The sequence below is a fragment of the Phoenix dactylifera genome, chromosome 16 (genome assembly GCF_051530095.1).
Source record: "Phoenix dactylifera cultivar Ajwa chromosome 16, Ajwa_hap1_PhDact_Kaust_v1.1, whole genome shotgun sequence".
NCBI classification, from domain to species: Eukaryota; Viridiplantae; Streptophyta; class Magnoliopsida; order Arecales; family Arecaceae; genus Phoenix; species Phoenix dactylifera.
The window spans coordinates 4,586,900-4,607,762 of NC_143205.1; the positions used below are offsets into that span (position 1 = coordinate 4,586,900).

Consider the following 20,863-nt stretch of genomic DNA (forward strand, 5'->3'; position numbering starts at 1 on the left):
TTATAAGCATGCCCAATCTGTTTACTCTGTTAGCAATTGGCTAGAAAGCTGAAGTGTCATTACACTCATCCAGGAAATAAGCAGCCATATAATTACAAACAAATTATATTGTTAATATGGCTGCATCCCACACCCAGACTTTGAAATACTTGCTATACAACAATGTGAGGGCCTTTCATCTCCTAAAAGTAATTGGAAATAAGCCCATTGAATTCACCATCTTTGTATGCCAATGATTATTAATACAACAACACATGCACCAAGATGATTTGCAAAACTGAGAACCACTGGTTTAATATCTGCCACCACTGCAAATTGCCAGTTGGATGGAAGTGGCTCATCACCTCTGGCCAAGATCTCTGCCCCAAGCAGACAACATTTGGCATTTTGATTCCCAAAAACCATATTCCATCTGACTTTAGAATGGCCTCTTGGACAAAGGTATCTGGTCTTCTGAGCAGATGATGCATCATGCCTCAACTGCAGTGACAACTTCCTCATCAGTCGTATCAGATGTTACAATCTCTTCTGCCGGATCTCCATCTGGAACTTCACTTTCTCGTTCATGTTTCTTTTCTGTAGCATGCAATAATTTCTCTTTGAGCTTCATCATCAGCTCTTCTCGGACACCTTCATTCTCTGCAAAATAGTGTTTAATGGCATCTTTTCCACAGAAGCTATGGCCATTAAAACTGTAGTAAGCACCACCTCCTTTCGTAATGAACTTGTGTTTGCAGCCTAATTCTATTATCTCTGAGTCACGGCTTATCCCCTTTCCAAATTCAAGCTCAAACTGGGCAGTCTTGAATGGCGGAGCATGTTTGTTCTTCACAATCTTCACTAGAACTTGGCTTCCTACAGTCTGCCAAAAGACCAATTCATGTCATAACTTTCACAGCACTAACAAGCAAATTAAGTTAAATTTAGGCAACATATGGATAATACAGCATACTGAAAAGAAGCATTTGGAGAACAAATTTTGAAACCAATATGTGGTGATATTCAAAGCATCGCATGGTAAAGAAAATTTCACATGAAGGCAGCATAATTCAAGACTTCAAAATCAAACTTGTTACATCTCATTAAAGGAAGAGATTGCATGGTACAGCACATGTAAAGTGTTATGTCTTCATGCGCACCAGAGATGCTATCATGAATGCATAAACAGGACTACTTTTGTTAATAGAGGAAATAAGAGATGTTTTGCATTTCTACATCAATCTAAATGTTCCAATGTCTATTTAACCTTTTACTCATGAATTAGCAAATAAATCCAAGGCCAGCTTGACTTCTGTCAGCTGATTGGCACACTGGGGTAGGGTTGTTAATGAGCCGAGCTGCTCGGGCTCGGCTCGTTAGTCAAACGAGCCCAAGCCCGAGCCCAATATGAGGCTCGTTTACACCCAAGCCCGAGCAGCTCACGAGCCCAAACGAACTCTAGTCTCTCGCTGAAAGATCTTATTTCAGCACCATAATTCATAAAAATCTGACCACATAGAGAAAAATAGCCTGTTATCGAGCCCGGGCCCGAGCTCGAGCCCGATTACGAGCCCGAGCCCGAGCTCGAGCTCGGGCTCGTTCTGGAGCTCGTAATTGAAACAAGCTTTACAAGCTCAAGCCTGAGCCTTTGCTTTGCCAAGCAAGCCCGAGGGCTCGTAATCGGGCTCGAGCTCGGGCTCGTTCTGAAGCTCGTAATTGAAACAAGCTTTACAAGCTCAAGCCTGAGCCTTTGCTTTGCCAAGCAAGCCCGAGCTCGAGCCTAATACAGAGCTCATTACCGAGCCCGAGCTTCTGTGAAACGAGCCGAGCCGAGCTCTCCCAGGCTCGGGCTCGGCTCGGCTCGTTAACAGCCCTACACTGGGGTGAGGTTCCAAGTTTGATTCAGAAAGGTGGTGCTCCCATTATTGTATTGAGAACTCATTTTTGTGTCCAATTTCAGAAGATAAAGTCCTCTCCTAGATTCACCAACTGAAATCCATATGGCAGTAGATGGGTATTATACACTGCTCTCTGTGTTCCAAGTTGTCATTCTCACAATAGTCAATTATACAGCACAACAGATAGACCAACTAATACCCCTTTTATCATATTAATAGCAATAACTATTGACAAAGTAGTCATTTACCTCCTCACCCTTCTTAACCAAGCCAATTCTTTTAATATTCAGGCGAACTGATGCATAAAATTTCAAGGCATTGCCTCCAGACGTAACTTCAGTTGGTCCCCCAAATCCTCCAAACGTGCTTAGCTTTGATCGCACCTACACATAGAAGAATACTCAGCCTTCTAAATGGAAGAAATCTTAGATGCAGTTTAGAATATAAAATCCAAATGAAACCAATGCCAAATGTCAAGAATGTGCCATAGGTGGGCAAATATGTAACAGTAACTCACTAAAAATGCTAAAGGTGGAAGAAATCCTGGATGCAGTTTAGATTAACAAAGCCAAATGAAACTAACGCCACATGTACCATGCGCCAGCAAATATGTAACAGTAACTCTCAAAATGTTGAAGGAAATTTTCAATTTTTCGTTATAAGTTAAGACCTATCCTCACTTTGCAACAGCTTTCCACTGTTTCAATTCCATTGTCATTTATTTGAAGCAAAATGAGTGTCCTATTTAAGTGTTAAAGTGGGGAGATCCACAGCTACATTGGAACTAATTTGCAATTGACAAGGTCAGATGTAGCTTAAATGGAGATCTACCATAATATGCAACGACTGAGAAATATTATGAACAGCTCTTCAAGAAACTATAAATCATAGTAGTTCGCAGAAATGACATGGCATCGCATGGCAGAATGGCAACAATGAAGTGTAAATGGGCAACATATAATGCAGTCTAATTCCTTGACGGTGACAATGTGATCGCTATTGAATTAGGAAACAATTGCAGCCATTGCCTAAAAGACTAATGCTTCTGAAAAGTGCAGTCCCAGCACAGGTAATATTTGAATCCTGGGTTTCATCCTAGAGCAACAACTGCAACATATTCTGAAAAAATTTAAGCGAATGCCCAAAAGATTTCTTTATATATGCACGAAGTTATTTCAGATTTAGACATTTTTATGAAGATTAATCTTGTAAGTGCTAACACGACATTCAGCTGTCACAAAAACAATTGAAAAATCAGGGTTCATGGCCTGAGAACTTGTGGTTAAGATCGGAGGCCACATTGGAGAAATGCAGAACTTTTGGCCAGCTAATCATGTTCTATAAAGTTTCAATAATATAAGACACAAGTTTAATGAAAAGAACCTGTGAAATGCAAATATACCACAGCACTCCAAAATAAATCAGATAAAGTTTTGCGGTTTGTTTATGTCTACACAGCCCTTTAACAATTTCATAAAAGAGACACAGAAGATAATCACCTGATTAATAAAGACCAATATAGTCTGAGACAGAGAGAGAGAATGGCTCAACTTGCGAAGAGCCTGACTCATAAGCCTTGCTTGAAGAGCCATGTGGGCATCTCCCATCTCACCATCAAGCTCACTTTTGGGAACAAGGGCAGCTACCTGCGTTCCACAGGAAAAATTTTTGATGAACATAAAAATTGTCCAAATAAGCAAAATTACATCAAAAAACTAATAGTCGCATCCACCAAACTGTTTTATTATTTATACCATTTACATGTACCAACAAGAAATCAGATCAATACATAGATGTGATTCAGTGATTGGATGGAGGTATTCAATAAATCCTGTCAAGACTTGAAAATCAATATGCTCTTTTAACTTAGATGATTCATTTTATGCAGTGTCATATTAACATAATGTTCAGTGTATCATTTGCTTTGTATCCGATACTGTATCCCATATCATCTACAGAAGTTTTAAAAATTGTTGGCATGTGGCACCTTAATGCATGATACATTGTTGCGCAGCAATGCCCAAGCTATACCTGACAGGAAAATAAAACTACACTATACTACGGAAAAACTTCAAATCAGCGAACAAATGCACCACTAGTACAAGTTAGATTAAATGGCTAGGAGACAAACTAATACTTCTTACCATTATTTAGACAGCTAGACCACGCTAGAAACAGCAATTTTACTTTGAAGTTCACAAACTAATGTTACAAAATCAGCAAATGTATAATTTGAATTATATTTTTCAAGTGGTTCCACCAATGAAGCCAGGTGCCAAACTCGTAAGGCTCATAACCAACTAAGAAGTTTCACATTGTACATCATACAATATCCCTAAATCATGATATTGTAGTTTGACATGCAATAGGTGTTTCAAATAAACGCATCTCTTTCAGATGTCAAATGATACTAAAGTGGTTTTCTATCCTCAGGAACAAATAAACTTCAATGTTATCATTCAATCTCGAAGAATAATAATCCCTTACCAAGGCTTTCTAAAAATGCATATCATGAGAAACCAAATTGTCAATCATTATGGCTAATATTAAAGTAAATTATTACTGCTACTTTCTTAGCCTTAAAACAAACTGAAACAGTTCAGGCAATTCCTCCGTGCTACAATGTGAATGAAGCAAGCAGGAATCAGCCAAATGAACAGGTGTCTATAAGATTCATTCCTATTTATGAGACCTAACAGGTGTTCAAGCTCAACTGGACCTTCTTTGCCTAGTCCAAATTCAATAAAGCTGATGTTACATGCACCACTGCAAGATAATTTGGATTTTTTTCTGAAGGCAAAGGTTTCAACTTCGAGGATTTCATATACCAGCTCCAGTCCCTTACCACATGTCCTAGACATGTCATAAATTGTTGTATCATTTTATTGCAATATTTAATACTATTTTTTTGTTATTATTGCATCATGAATATCGATGAAATATGATGCATTTCCAGTTCTGTCCTTTTACCAGCTAAAGAATTTAGGCAGGTGAAACTGTTCCTCAGGTTCCAGATGAAATATGATGCATTTCCAGTTCTCTCCTTTTACCAGCAAAAGAATTTGGACAGGTCAAACTGTTCCTCAGGTTCCAGAATCTCAACTATGGGCAGGTCATAACTAATCCAGTTAGAATCCTAGACATCTTCGGCATACCAACACATAGCAGCAGAAAGGGATATAAGATAACATAAGTTAGTTCATAATGTGTTATCCGAGGAAGATGTCATTTCATGCTCAAACTAGAAATAAAGGGCAGCATGTTATCTTTGAGTTAATCAGAAAAGCAAGTGAATTTTTTGGGTTATCACTTGTTCGTAAAATTCCATGCCTAGGTAAATAATAATTAACAAGATTGTAGATCCAGTGAATCCATATTATAAAAACCAGGATATAAAGCAAATTACACTTTCAAAACAAATTTAATTGATACAACAAAACAAGAAGCCATATCCTATAAATTTAGCAGAAAAAGGACAGTCCAGTGCATGAGACCCCCACCACTACGGGTCTAGAAAGGGTCAGCTGTGCACAACCATACCCCATGTGTAGAAAGACTGTTTCCGTGTTTCGAACCTGTGATCTCCAAGTCACAATGGAATAACCTTACCGTTGCATGAAGGCTTACCCTCTATATCCAGTGAATTTAATTTAAGAAAGAAAAAAAAAGAAATTGTACATGGAGGCAAAACTGGATTGTGAAGACTTTAAGTAAATAACCAGAAACCTCTCAACTTACACTATCTAAAACCACAACATCAATAGAACCACTCCGAATTAGGGTGTCTATGAGACTAAGTGCCTGTTCACCACAATCTGGCTGTGAAAGAAGTAAATTATCAATTTTTACACCAATAGACTCCGCCAATGCTGGATCTAGAGCATGCTCAGCATCTACAAAAGCACAATAACCTAGAAAAAGAAGATGAAAGAAAGAACAAAGTTAATACATGCAGAAAGTACATACCATTAAATCTTTTTAAATCTGAAATATCTAAAAAGCCAAGAACATCTTGTTAAAATGCTTTAGTTGGTTTTCCCACATCAAAACAATTAGAGTATCCAAAAAGAGAGATATTCATAATCCATCCATATGGTCATTTTGCATACCCTCTATATAAATGTACTGAGACATGTCTTGTGCATCTATAGGTCTATTAAACTTCTTCGACAAAGAAAACAACTACAACAAAAGTCATCCATTACAGCAAGTGAGAATCTTGTCAACAAACTCTAAATAACAAACCGATCCCCTTCATCACAACTAATATTTTTTTACAGAATGGAGAGATTAGCATTCATATTCACTTCTCATACACAATATGCAAGGTTCTCCTTCAATTAGAACCTTTCTCCACTTTCGCTCCAAATATAGAGGTTCATTTTCATCGTAAATCTACATGGTAATTAAGGACTTAGACCCTGGCAGGTTATCTTCTAGAAACCAATATTTGATTGTCTAAGTTAGCCTGTTTGTGAATTACTGCAGAAGATGGGAGAGAATCGCAGCCAATTTGAGAGAGAAACCAAATCCTCAACATTACCTCCAGTCTTTTGTGCTTCAGCAATGACATGAAGTGCAAGAGTTGTTTTCCCAGAAGCCTCTGGACCATATATCTCAACAACACGTCCCTGCAAAAGGCCATATCAGATGAGCAAATTACATTAAACAGAAATAAAAATGGTATTACAAAGATAAATAATAGATTTTTTCATTGTGCATATGTTTTGAGAGAGTGGGAGGGAAGACCAAAATGGTATAAATTACCCACATTCAAATACTTGGGGATGCACCACCCAGGTTTGGACATGGGACCTCCTCCAATTGGAGGGGTATAAAAACTGGAGCATTTCCAAGATCATAAAAAGAGAGAGCAAATAACTAAAGGAGACAGTGAAAAGAGCATTTCTATTGCCAGATCAGCCAGTATAGATTCAATTATAAATGAATAATTAAGGTGGCACATAACAGAAGAACGTAGACCAGAAGGAAGAATCGCAACAAGATAGCAAAAAGAAATGACACAATAGAGATATAAGCAGCAAACTTTAACTTGCCGCTTTTGGTCATTTATGGAAAAAAAGAAATCAAAAAAAAGAAAGATTAGGAAGAATAAATGGACAAAAAAAGAGATTCTTGGAAACCAAAAGCATTTCACGTCAAAAAAAAAAAATGATTGATATGCGGCAAAAGAAACTCAACCAGGTCCTCACCTTGAATTTAGGACAGACTGTACAGACTACAGACCTTATGCATGATCATTACAAATCAGAACACAGAGTGCAAATAAGATTAGGACCAGCAAACTTTAACTTGCCACTTTTGGTCATTTATGGAAAAAAAGAAATTAAAGAGAAGAAAGATTAGGAAAAGAAAATGGACAAAAAAATAGATTATTGGAAACCATTCACATAAAAAAAATGATTGATATGTGGCAAAAGAAACTCAACCAGTTCCTCACTTTGAATTTAGGACAGACTGTACAGACTACAGACCTTATGCATGATCATTACAAATCAGAACACAGTACAAATATTTAGAATTATTATCTATTACTTTTAGAAGTCTAGTTTGTATTATATGCTTACTCTAGTACGGCTTTTGTAACACTAGATTTGTCGAGTGTTTCTTAACAGTTGGGTAAAGTCTAAAATATGCGTAATGGAATTTAACAAAAGAAGCACTTCCATTTGGGTTATTCAACAAAAATTTTGTAGACAAACAGGTGTAGAATTAGAAGCAAGGATGACTTATTTTGAGGTAAAAGAATTGGCCTGGGCCAGAGCCAAAATGGTGAATTATTTTCTTATGGTAGAATATACATGTTCTCCCCACCTACTACTTCTGCTCGGTGTTTCTTAATTTCTTCGCAATCAACGATGACATGTTATAGAATTAGCATGACATAGTATTAAAACGACAGTCTCTTTTCTTCCTCTAACAACTAGAATCATTTACAAAAACTTCACAAAGCTTATAAAGATTATAACAGAATATGATACCTGAGAAATGGAAAATGATGGCAACATTATGACAGCATGGTCCAGGAAAATGGCAACTTCAAGAAACAACTTGATACATTATAAATATTATAAATGTTTCCTCCCTCTCCAAGAAAATCCGACTCCTCAAATTTTTCAATCAAAATTTGGACAGAAAATAATTTGCCAATGATCAAATGGACATGTAAGGCAAAACATTCAACACCTCAGTGAGGCAAGCATAAGCTTCAAGGTGTAAGGCATATGCCTCATGTTTTTCTTATAATGTTTTGATCTGTAAGAAAAGCAAAACACTCAACACCTCAGTGAGGCAAGTATAAGCCTCAAGGTGTAAGGCATATGCCTCATGTTTTTCTTGTGATGTTTTGACCCGTCAGAAAAATAATGTAAAAACAAGGAGATAATAGATGTGAGTACTGTGTTGACTTCAACAGCAGAGTTTGAAAAGAACCGCATTGTAAATTCCAGAAGTGCATAAGCTTTACTTGTTTTTATATGTCAGCACATCTTGCATACTTTAAATCTGAACTTTGAGTTGAGACGTCATGCAACAATATAAATAAGACCCATATCTTTTCTTCTAGTAGTTGTGAAAGTAATCACAGCCAAGCATGTATACCTTATACAGGGCATTAAAGTGCAAAGTCTACGCCTTACATGACCTACTTAATTTGATACACCATGCATTATAAAATCACATGCATAAGCTTCAAGGCATTTTTGGAGAGCCATGCCTTGAGGCATGAGGCAAGACAAGCCTCAAATAGACCTTCTGCACAATGGATTTCAAAACTTGAACCCCTCATAGAGAAGTTATCCTCTATGTCTAATATGGAAGCTATATTCTCCATGAGAGAAAGTTATGCTTCATTCATGATATGCTAATATCAGTCATCTCTAATTAATATAAATAAACAACACCTCCTTTCTATTTGCCTTGCCACAAATTACAATATGCAACCTGCCATACCCCAAGGTGGTTCTCCCAGCTGGAACTAGAAGACCATATCCTAAATCTAAATTTGTCCATATAAAACAACCTTGGATTAGGGATCGCTTTGCCAATGTTTCAATTCAGAAGTAATCATTTCTTTAGTAGCACAGAACATTGAGATATTTTTAGATTCTATTGCTAATTGGAATAACATAGAAGATTAGTACTAACCAATGGAAAGAAGTTTCAATGTGCAAGTTAGAGGGACAGATTCAATCAGGATGGACCCAAGAGTATAATGAGTTATAGACATGGTCTAAAGAGCTGAAGTAAATCTTTAAGGTTGATTTTTTCCTCTCGATTATTCCCAATCTTGAACTGAATTTTACCAAACTTGTCCAAGTAAGGACGACAAAAACTGATATATAAAAAATCTGATAACTCAGTCTTGATTAAAGAAATTTAAAAAGAAGAGGTATCAAGCACTCAATCATAAAGGAGCATAAACATATCTTTTCTGAAAATGTCACCAATGTTGCATTTAATCTTTTAACTTGAAATGTGCCACACCAAAAGGGAGCTCAATGAAAACATTTGTCATGACTCCTAACAACTTCCAAGCTTAAGTCAAGCAAAAGAAACGAAGTCCTAAATGTACATTTTGAGAAGAACCACATAATTTCTCTTCAAACTGCCATCAAAGGTGAGTCAGGATTATTGAAAATATCATTAATGAAAAGGACAGATCTAGTGCTGTTGCTTATGGTATCACTTATGGAAGATATAGGAAAGGTCACTCTATCCAAATGCTCTGGTAGCAAAAGCCTAGGTTGCAGCGACACAGACTGATTAAGCAGCAATTACATGAACAAGAAAGATTTCTGATTCAATCAGGGCATTAAACGTAAATGAATGGCTGTATAACATACATATGCATAAAATATACAGTTCATCACAAAATGGTGGTATACCTATTATAACATTGGCTACATAACCATAGTGCTATCGGTGCATATGTTACATATATTGAATAATATATTACTGTCCACTATCCACTTACTAAGTTTATTAGTTCACCTTTCAAATTCTCATTATCAGTAACATGGTTTCAAAGCCTTTCCCTAGGTCACTTTTATAAACTCATACGGATATTGCAAAACTGACTCATCATTTGTCAGCCTCTATCATTCAACTGAGTATCAAATTGTTTTCTTCAAGCCTTGACCTCCACCAAAGCCAATCGTTGAAGCATCGCTAAAATTTGACGACCTATTGATGGTGAGACTGTAGAAATTGCCTTCAAGTCTGGATTAATTATACGTGTTCTGTTCTTTTATTTATAGAGTTCATCCCTTGGTCTAATCAGCACCAGGTCACTAAACTAGGATCCAACAAATAAATTTTCAAGTCATTTACTTCTAGCTGCTGATTAAGAAGAAACTACAATTTCTCAACAACCAAGTTATCATTTCGAGAGTTGGACTATTCCAGCAGCAAGTTTGATGAACCATAATAGTGTTAAAACTGAGCTTTTCTTCATTTCAGAGAATGGTCAAGAATGCAGAAATTAAAATAACTTTGCAAATACTTTCTTTAAAATTCTTAAGCTAATTGGGAAGTTTGAAAAACAAGCATATTGGAAGACCTTAATAAATAATATCTTTCAATATTTTATGATACTATTTTCTCTACATATCCCCATAGTTCTTTTTTTCTCCCTCATGCCGATTCAAACACTTGGACCCATGTCCAAAATCAATTTCGTTTGTATCCATGCAACAATGCTAATTTGTAAATTTTATGTTGTTTGTGGCAAGTGAGTGATTGTCATCTTCATTCATGATGCAGGAGCAGCAGGGGTCGACTCATGTGTAGCGGGGGTCGACTCATTGCTTTCATAAGTCAACTCGTGTTTAATGAGTCGTCCTTTGATCCTGGCAGCATGACAAAGTTGGTTTTGAATTAATTCTGGGAACAATATATGATTAATCAACCAGCATGCCATATACCATTGGAAAGCCCTACGCCTCTAGTTTCCAACGCATCTGATCTCATGCCATTTGAAGATCCCTAGAGAAAGTTATGGCATTTTTACTACAGCACGTCTGGACTAGCAGCGCTCAGCGAAGTGCATTTAATTTGGTCTTTTTCCAGCACATAGTTTCATTTCCCTAAGTATCTTTTGGTATTTCTAAATATTGGAACATGTAACAAGACTCCCATCAATGTGTTTCAGCGCTATTTTGTCTTACCTATGATTGGAGGAATGTTCCAAGATAGCATATAAAACTGGTACATGAATGAAATGAAAGAGGAGAGTTGTTATTTTTCAGAATTTCTTTCCAGCAAGCCTTTCTTACTTTTGTGAGTTGAGTGGCATCCTCCTACCAATCAAGCGCGTGGCTTGGTCGCATCGAGTGGCATCTGCGAATAGTAGCGTCGAGCGGCATCCGCTACCCTTGGTTGAGTGGCATCCCAGGATCATCTTTTTCCTTGGTTGAATTCTTTTGGTTTGGCCAAGACTTGCAGGCTTCAGCCTGCATCAAATTGGTATCATAGTAGGTTTTCCTGTTGTGGTGTCCTTTATTTCGAAATTGTTCGATCTTCTTCGTATCTTCGGGTCCTCTACAATGCCTCCACGGCGTCAAAGGAATCCTCCACGACGTCAAAGGGATACGGAGCGTGATGAAGTGCAAGCTGAATTTGATGCATTACGAGAATCAAATCAAGCATTGACAAACATGATAAATAAACTTTGTCAGCGGATTCAAGCTTCACCCACTCGAAGCCATAGAAGTCAAGAAAGTAAACACAATATCTTCTTCAACAACCACAACCAAAATGATCGTTCATCTTCTTCCAGTTCTGTTCCAAAATCTGGTGTCGCTGATCAATGGTCCATGGAACGCTTGACCCGTGCTTTAGAGAATACTGATCAAAGCATCCAAGTTCAAGTGCAAGACTTTGATGGCAAACTTGATACTTATGGCTATTGTGACTGGATGGCATCTTTAGAAGCTTTCTTTGATTGAAAATTTCTTACAGATGAGAGAAAGGTGCAGTTCGTGGCTACGAAGCTAAAGGGTCATGCTCTAATCTGGTGGCAACAATATCAGCGTAGCAGAGATCGAAGAGGAATCCCAAGAGTCAATACCTGGGCTGAGATGAAATTGAAGCTTGATAAGAAATTTCTTCTCCTGGATTATTCTCAAACTCTCTACCAAAAGTTCCATCAGTTGCATCAGCATGTGGAGCAATCTATTGGTGATTATACAGAGGAATTCTACAAGCTCATGAGTCGTGTGAGCTTACAAGAATCTGATGATCAATTGGTGGTCAGATATGTGAGTGGACTGAATTATAACCTCAAAGACGAGCTGATGATGCATTCGCTTCATTCTCTGGAGGAAGCATTTCAAAAGGCATTGAAGGCAGAAGAGAAAATAAAATGGAGTTCATACCGAAAGGGTGAAAGCTCAAAAGGGGTGAAAGAGAAGGGTAAGAAGTTGGCTCCTATCTCTGAAAAACAAACCCAACATCAGGGTGGAGGGAGTAAGGAAAGTGGGAAGTTTCATTCATCTTCCAACAAATGTTTTCGGTGTGGTGAATCTGGGCATAGATCCTATGAATGTCCAAAGAAGAAAGCTGAATTGCATCTCGTGGAAGAAGATGAAGAGCCAATTTATGATGAAGAGTCAGAGGTTGATCTTAATGAAGAATATTGTGAAGGTAATTGTGATGTGAAAAGTCTTGTAATCCGGCAAGTGCTGACTGTTCAAGAGACTGATAGATGGTTGAGGCATAACATTTTTAAAACCTATTGTCTTTCTTATGGAAAGAAATGCATCTTGATGATTGATTCGGAAAGTTGTGAGAACATGGTGTCAAAAGTAGTAATAGAAAAGCTGAAGCTTTCTTGTGAACACCATCCAAAGCCTTACAAGGTTTCCTGGTTCAAAAAGGGTGGAGAAATCATGGTGACTCACAGATGCAAAATAAAGTTTGTTGTTGGCAAGTATGAAGATGAAATTTATTTTGATGTGCTGCCCATGGATGCCTGTCATTTGCTTCTTGGCAGACCATGGCAGTTTGATAGGAATGCTTATCATGATGGGAAAAAGAACACTTACACTATTATCCACAACAAAGTGAAATATGTTTTGACCCCTATGAAAGACATTCCAAATAGTGTGCCTTCTTCGAACCAGATCAGATTATTATTTTACAAGGAATTTGAAGAGTCCTACAAAAAAGATGGTATTGTTTATCCTCTGGTTGCTGCAGAAAAAAGTGAAGAACTTGAAACAGAAGTTCCGGACGAAGTTCGAGGCTTATTGGATAGATTCAAAGGCTTAGCTCCTGCTGACCTTCCTGCTGGTTTACCCTTACTTCGAGACATTCAGCATCGAATTGATTTCATTCCAAGTGCTATTCTTCCTAATCTGCCTCATTATAGAATGTCTCCTAATGAGCATGCTGAATTACAAAGGCAAATCATTGATTTATTGCAAAAAGGATTGATTAGAGAATTACTTAGTCCTTACGCTGTCCCTGCCCTTTTAACTCCTAAGAAAGATAAAATATGGAGAATGTGTGTAAATAGTAGAGCTATAAACAAGATTACAATCAAGTATAGGTTTTCCATCTCTAGACTTAATAATATGCTGGATGAGTTGGCTGGTGCAAAGGTGTTTTCTAAGATTGATTTACGGAGTGGTTATCACCAAATCCAAATTAGAAAAGGTGATGAGTGAAAAACAGCCTTTAAAACCAAAGATGGTTTGTATGAGTGGCTGGTTATGCCATTTGGATTATCAAATTCCCCCAGCACTTTCATGAGGCTTATGATCCAAGTTTTGAAGAACTTCATGGGGAAGTATGTTGTGGTGTATTTTGATGACATCCTGATTTACAGCAAGGATAGTGTACAGCATGTGAATCACCTATCCAATGTTTTTAAAGTGCTCCATGAAAACCAGTTGTATGTGAATATGAAGAAGTGCTCTTTCATGACTAATCAAGTTGTATTTCCAGACTATATTGTTAGTGCAGATGGCATGAAGATGGATGACGAGAAGGGAAAGGCTATTCTTGATTGGCCTACGCCTAGAAGTTTGACTGATGTGAGAAGCTTTCATGGTTTGGCATCATTCTACAAGAAATTCATCCAACACTTCAGTACCATTGCTGCTCCAATGATGGATGTTCTAAAGAAGAAGAAATTTCAATGGACCAATGAGGCTGAAAGAAGTTTCCAAGAGTTAAAGTCCAAACTTGTTGAAGCACCGGTCCTAGCACTACCAGATTTCTCTAAGCCATTCCAAGTGGAATGTGATGCTTCCAAAGTTGGCATAGGAGCTGTTCTCTTGCAAGAGGGAAGATCTGTTGCTTATTTCAGTGAGAAATTCAGTAATGCAAAGCTGAAGTATTCAACCTATGACAAGGAGCTATATGCAATTGTTCAAGCCTTGCGGCATTGGGAACATTATCTTATTGGTGTCAAATTTGTGCTCTATTCCGATCATGAAGCTTTGAGATTCTTGAAGGGCCAAAAGAAGCTAAATTCTCGCCATGCTGGTTGGGTATCATACCTTGAGAAGCTTTCTTTTGTTCTACACCATAAAGTCGGTTCATCAAATAAAGTTGCTAATGCTTTGAGTCGACGGCATAGTTTGTTGACAACACTCTCTTATGAAATTACTGGCTTTGATCTCTTACCAGATTATTATGTTGCAAATCCATTCTTTAAAAGGGTGTTGCAGAATTTGAATAATGAGAAGAGTAAAGACTATTTGCTGATCAATGGCTATTTATTCAAAGGCAATCAACTTTGTTTGCTGGAGGGATCTTGGAGATTATTTGTTATTGCAGAATTACACGCTGGCGGACTTGGTGGACATTTTGGAAGGGACAAGACTGAAGCTCTTGTGAAGCTGCGATACTTTTGGCCTACCCTGAAGCGTGATATTTCTCGGTTTGTGCAAAATTGTCTTGTATGTCAAAAAGCCAAAGGGGGAGTCCAAAATACTGGTTATTATCAGCCCTTATGAGTCCCTAATGCTTCCTGGAAAGACTTATCAATGGACTTTGTTCTTGGTTTGCCTAGAACACAGCATGGGTTTGATTGCATTTTTGTGGTGGTGGATCGATTCTCCAAGACGGCTCACTTTATACCATGTAAAACCTCTACTGATGCATCTCACATAGCTACTTTGTTTTTCAGAGAAGTTGTTCGTCTACATGGTGTTCCAAAGTCCATAACTTCAGATCGTGATGTAAAGTTTGTTGATCACTTTTGAAGGACGCTGTGGAAACTTTTGGAAACTCGACTGCAATTCCCTAGTGCTTACCATCCTCAGACCGACGGACAAACTGAAGTAGTGAATAGATCCCTGGGGAACTTGCTGAGAAGCTTAGTGGGAGAGCACCCAAAGAAGTGGAAATTTGTCATTCATCAAGCTGAATTTGCTTATAATAGTTCAGCCAGTCGATCAACGAAGAGCCTCCATTCAAAGTTGTCTATGGCAGAAATCCAAGTCATGTTCTTGATCTCTTGCCACTACCAAATCAAACAAGAGTATGGAAGCTGAAGAGTTTGCTGAGCACATAAAGGAGGTTCATAAACAAGTTCGACATCAACTGCAGCAATCTACTCAAATGTACAAGTCACAAGCTGATGTTCATCGAAGGAAGTTAGAGTTCAAGGAAGGAGATTTGGTCATGGTATATTTGAGGAAGAAAAGATTTCCTACAGGTAAATATAATAAGCTGAAACAGAGAAAGTTTGGACCTTGTCGGATTCTGAAGAAGTTGGGTCCAAATGCCTACCGAATTGAACTGCCTGAAAGATTTTCAATCAGTCCTACCTTCAACATATGTGATCTTTATCCTTATTATGGAGATGAGGAGAAGATTGTGTTTCAACCAAAAGACTTCGAGTGCTGCCTCTAATCCTCCGCGTGAGTCTGTTGATGTTCTAGATGTACGTTCTATCACGACTCGGCATGGCACTTATACACAATACTTGGTCCATTGGCAAGAAAAGCCACATTCTGAGGATGCATGGATTTCAAGTGAGGAGCTTAAGAAATTGGATAATCTGCTTTGGAAAGACCTGAATTCCAACTCGAAGGCGAGTTCTTTTCAAGCTGGGGAGAATGATGCAAGAGCAGCAGGGGTCGACTCATTGCTTTCATGAGTTGACTCATGTGTAGCGGGGGTCGACTCATTGCTTTCATGAGTCGACTCGTGTTTAGTGAGTCGTCCTTTGATCCTGACAACATGACAGAGTTAGTTTTGAATTAATTCTAGGAACAATATATGGTTAATCAGTCAGCATGCCATATACCATTGAAAAGCTCTACGCCTCTAGTTTCCAACGCACCTGATCTCGTGCCATTTGAAGATCCCTAGAGAAAGTTATGGCATTTTTACTACAGCACGTCTGAACTAGCAGTGCCCAGCGAAGTGCATTTAATTTGGTCTTCTTCCAGCACATAGTTTCATTTCCCTAAATGTCTTTTCGTATTTCTAAATATTGGAACATGTAACAAGACTCCCATCAATGAGTTTCAGCACTGTTTTGTCTTACCTATGCTTGGAGGGATGTTCCAAGATAGCATATAAAACTGGTACATGAATAAAATGAAGGAGAGTTGTTATTTTTCAGAATTTCTTTCCAGCAAACCTTTCTTACTTTTGTGAGTTGAGGGGCATCCTCCTACCAATCAAGCGCGTGGCTTGGTCGCATCGAGTGGCATCTGCGATTAGTAGCGTCGAGTGGCATCCGCTACCCCTGGTTGAGTGGCATCCCAGGATCATCTTTTTTCTTGTTTGAATTCTTTTGGTTTGGCCAAGACTTGCAGGTTTCAGCCTGCATCAATTCACTTAAAGCATGCTTGACTATTTTTTTCTTTGCTACTCCTCATTTCATGGCATTATTAATGGTCTTCATTTGGGATTCTTGATTGAAACGTTATGGGCACTTCGATCTTGCATTGGTCATGATTCACCCTTAGTTTTCATTTTTTTTCCCTCAAAACTTCTAAAGCCTTATTGAATCATTTGACAGTTCTTGCCCTGTCTTGCATCATTCAAAGTTCTGCACATTCTTCATTCTTGTTTAGAGCTTTCCTTTTGGTGAATCAAGTGTTTTAACACATTGCTTACAATATTCCACCATCTTTCTTCACAAATAAGTTGTATGTGAAAGATCTTTTTCATGACTAATTGATATGTCTACATCTTCCTACCACTACATAAAGACCCTCCCATTGCTGTCCCTGAGCTCTCAGGGCCATCATTGACACATGCCAGATTTTAGAAGAAGATACATAGTTGATGGTGATTGCCTATTCAAGTTGTTTACCTTTTTTTTAGTAGCTCTAACTTGCACTAGGGAGTTTTTTGTTTTTTTGTTGAACTACTTGTTAAATACTGCCCCACACGACCATATAAACTGTATGAAGTTCTGTGTAAGGTAGTTAATCGGAACTAAATATAGGCTTTTAAATGAACCTTTCACCCTTTTTGCAATATTTTATTCGTATTGTTTGCATCACCATCAGCTTGGCCATATTAAATTCTAAATTTGGTAAACTACTACATTCTACCATTCTTTATCCTTTCTTATAATATATTATGGGAACTTCAAGTTGAATTGTTCTAACGACTTGGGTTGCAACATACTGACTTGCCCAACCCCTCCAAAGGAAGGTATATGTAATTGTGCTTTCATCATCTGACAATAGCACACATTTTAAATGGCTTTGAATTTCACACTGCCAATTCCAAATTTGTCAAATTTGACACTATGGTCCATACATAGCTTGACGCTGTTTTTGATGTATTTCATTCAAATTTGGTGAAAATCCCACTCTCATTTTTACTTTCTTCCAACATGTTGTTTCAATTAGCATTGCCTATGACCCATTCATAAAACAGAATTAAATCACAAACAGACAATAAAATTCATAGAAGTATCCACTTGCTATGGCTCCCCCCCTGCCTTTCTTCCCATAAGGTTATTCTCACCATGGTGTTTTTACTAATTATTACCAACATCAAGCTTTCAAGAGTTTCTTCTATCCCAAATTTAGTTAAAACCTCCTAAACATTCTCGCATCATATCATCAATTGTGCTTGCTTTATATCCTTCACTTTGTTAAGATACTTTACTATAATCCTTCCTTGAAACTATCAGATGTTTCCTACTTTGTCACGTTTAAGCAAATACCACATAATGCCCTTCTCTCCTTCATGCTCAACCCTCTGCATCCTTTTCATCCCCCACTTTACGGCTCATGTCTTTGTTAGGACCTATAAATAGTAATATGAAATTGATGGATGTGCTTAAGGATGTGCTTGCCGTTATTCCAAATTCCACAATTGAATCTTAGTTTAAAGACCCTACCTCCCTAGCCCCCATCTGCTACCCCCCAACCCCAAACAATACTGCTCCTTTCGATGTTGTCATTCTTCAAGAGTTTGACGGCTCCTCGTTCACTGCAACTTAAATTTGTGGTGCCTCCATGTAGCGATTTCATTTCCATCAAATGTAACAATCAAGAAAAGGTTATCAGCATTCAATGGCAGTATAATGATGTTCTATGTTATCTAGACCTTTCAACTTAACCCAAACCAGACACTTAAACAAAAGAATCCGTAGCCTAGACATGCAGATGCATTGGAAACACAAGTCCAAATCCATGTGATATAGATGCTATTGTTCCTTCAAAGGATCCATCATTTCCTCCTTCCTAGCTAAAAGAAAGCTCCCAAAGAAAACTAAATAAAAAACTACAATGAAATTAGCTCCTTCCTTTATATGTGTAAACATTCACTGCCAAGTTACCATTAACATACTATACCTGTATAGCATAAGTGCATCAAGCTACCAATACAACAGACACCATATTAGCCGTGGACTTTGGAGAAGCAACTGCATCTTCTGAATTACCAGACAAATATACAACCTCAAAATTCATAGGCAAATTGAACCACATCTACAAACACAAGTCCCAACTTTCAACAAGAAAATCCAATAAATTTAAGCTAGCTGACCTCATATTGTATGAAAAGTTAGAATTATACTTAGAATGACATATGAAGTTAAATTGATTGCATGCATGCATGCATGCATTCATGCATATATACATAAACGGTAAATGCATACATACATTCATACATGCATACCCATATATACAACATCAATATATGTGCTCATATCTATGCATTTATTTATGCATGCATGTATGTAATTTAAGAACTCCCACCTCCGTGGAAAGGGAATTAATTGTCATATTGTTTTACATGTGCTAAATAGAATTTTCATTTTACTAGAAAATTGTATCAGAAAAAATATAATTGACATGCCTCAGTCTTAGAAAGACAAATACAACATTCAATTAACTAAAATCACCTTAGGAAGTCCACCAATTCCTAATGCCAAATCCAAAGAAAAGGATCCTGTAGAAACAACAGGAATTTCCCTAGGAGCATGAGAGCGACCAAGCCACATTATTGCACCCTTTCCAAATGAAGCTGTAATGTGATCCAAGGCTTGCTGTAAGGCTAGATCCTTTTTAGAGAGATTTTCCATGCTAGACTCACTTCCACCGGACTTTGATTTCCTTCTCCCTAGAATTAGTAAGAATAGCAATTTAGGATCATCTCAACAAAATGATGCAACAACATGATGCACGCCAATAGTCTAGGAAGGAAGAATAATCACAGGATTTGCCGACAATTTCAAGCATAAATGTGTAAAAAAACTGCATTATCACTATTCTGGTAACATGTACAAGATATTACAAGCAACATTGTCAATAGGGTTCATCTAATATTAACACAGAGGTGGCTTTTATGCTAATCAACAGTACATATAACATTTCCACTAACATCCCTTTAGCCCACTCGAGAATATAGTCCGATGGTGTGCTAGTAAGATACTCACGAGCAAGAAGGAAAATGAGGTTTCAAAAAGAAAAAAATAACAAGTAAATAAAACAGTTTGTCAGAACCTTATCTTGGCATCAGAAGTATCGAGAAATGAATTCGTGCATCTTAAACAAAACAGTATAAAATAAGTATCAACAAAACAGAATAATTAGTTGATAATTTTTTCCCGTATAATCTTACATCAAGAGTGTCATCTACATTTTGTATATCTACATCTTTCTTTATTTGGTCCTAAAAAAATTGCAAATCAATAGTTTACATAAATACTTATTAGGTGCTTATATAAATTTCATATACATAGTTATGTAAATTTAATGTTCACATTCTAAATTTTGCTTTTATTGTAAAGATGATCAATTAAATTTAGATGAAAACATAAATTTACGATAAAAGTTTGCACAAAAAAGCCATAGTTATCAGTTTCTCTTAGCTGGGAACTAGTTTAAGTCATAAGAAAGCAATTTTTATTACAAATATGAATATATATATATATTTTTTTTGGTAAGCCGGATAAATCATACCATTCTAGCATGATTACATCCAATGAAATAAAAAAAAAAAGAAGATGACGAAGAGAGGGTGGAGCGGACTCGTAGCCATCACAAATCTAGCCACCAAAGTGTTGTGCAACATACGAGACAACCCAATCAGCTGCCATGTTCGCCTCTCAGTATGCATGCTTGACCTAGGAGGCCACACAGTCCCTCAATAGGTTATGGATGTCCTGCAACAGTTGGTGCTCATCACCTACCCTGGCGTGGCCCTAAAGCCACCAAATCATAGTTGCCGAGTCCCCTTCCAAATGAATACAATCCGACCCCAAAGTGACCCACGTGTGGGTGATCCCTTCCCAAGCAGCTCTAAGCTCGGCTCTAGAGACAGAACTGTTAGAGTCGACTACCCCCCACTGCGATCAATATGGAATCGTATCTCTAATCACAAATCCAGCACCTCCTCTTTCCCCATCCTCAGAGATACAAATCCAGCACATCCTCTTCCCTCATCCTCAAACACACTACCATTGAAGTACAGCTGGAGAAAGCTTAGGGATGGAGGTTCACAGGAGACGAATATCGTCTGAGTCACTCTAT

General features: G+C 37.7%; 1 protein-coding gene across 1 annotated transcript in view; it reads right to left on the reverse strand.

Annotated features, from left to right (window-relative positions):
- Window positions 1-20,863, reverse strand: part of RECA2 (recA DNA recombination family protein) — a 51,587-nt gene continuing 30,724 nt past the window's right edge. Inside the window, exons 3-8 of the mRNA XM_039114819.2 lie at window positions 19,234-19,451; window positions 6,421-6,508; window positions 5,616-5,788; window positions 3,377-3,523; window positions 2,126-2,260; window positions 1-862 (exon numbers count right to left, since the gene is read on the reverse strand). Of these exons, the coding sequence (XP_038970747.1) occupies window positions 470-862; window positions 2,126-2,260; window positions 3,377-3,523; window positions 5,616-5,788; window positions 6,421-6,508; window positions 19,234-19,451 (1,154 nt within the window). The 3' untranslated portion in view covers window positions 1-469. The remainder of the gene's footprint in view (window positions 863-2,125; window positions 2,261-3,376; window positions 3,524-5,615; window positions 5,789-6,420; window positions 6,509-19,233; window positions 19,452-20,863) is intronic.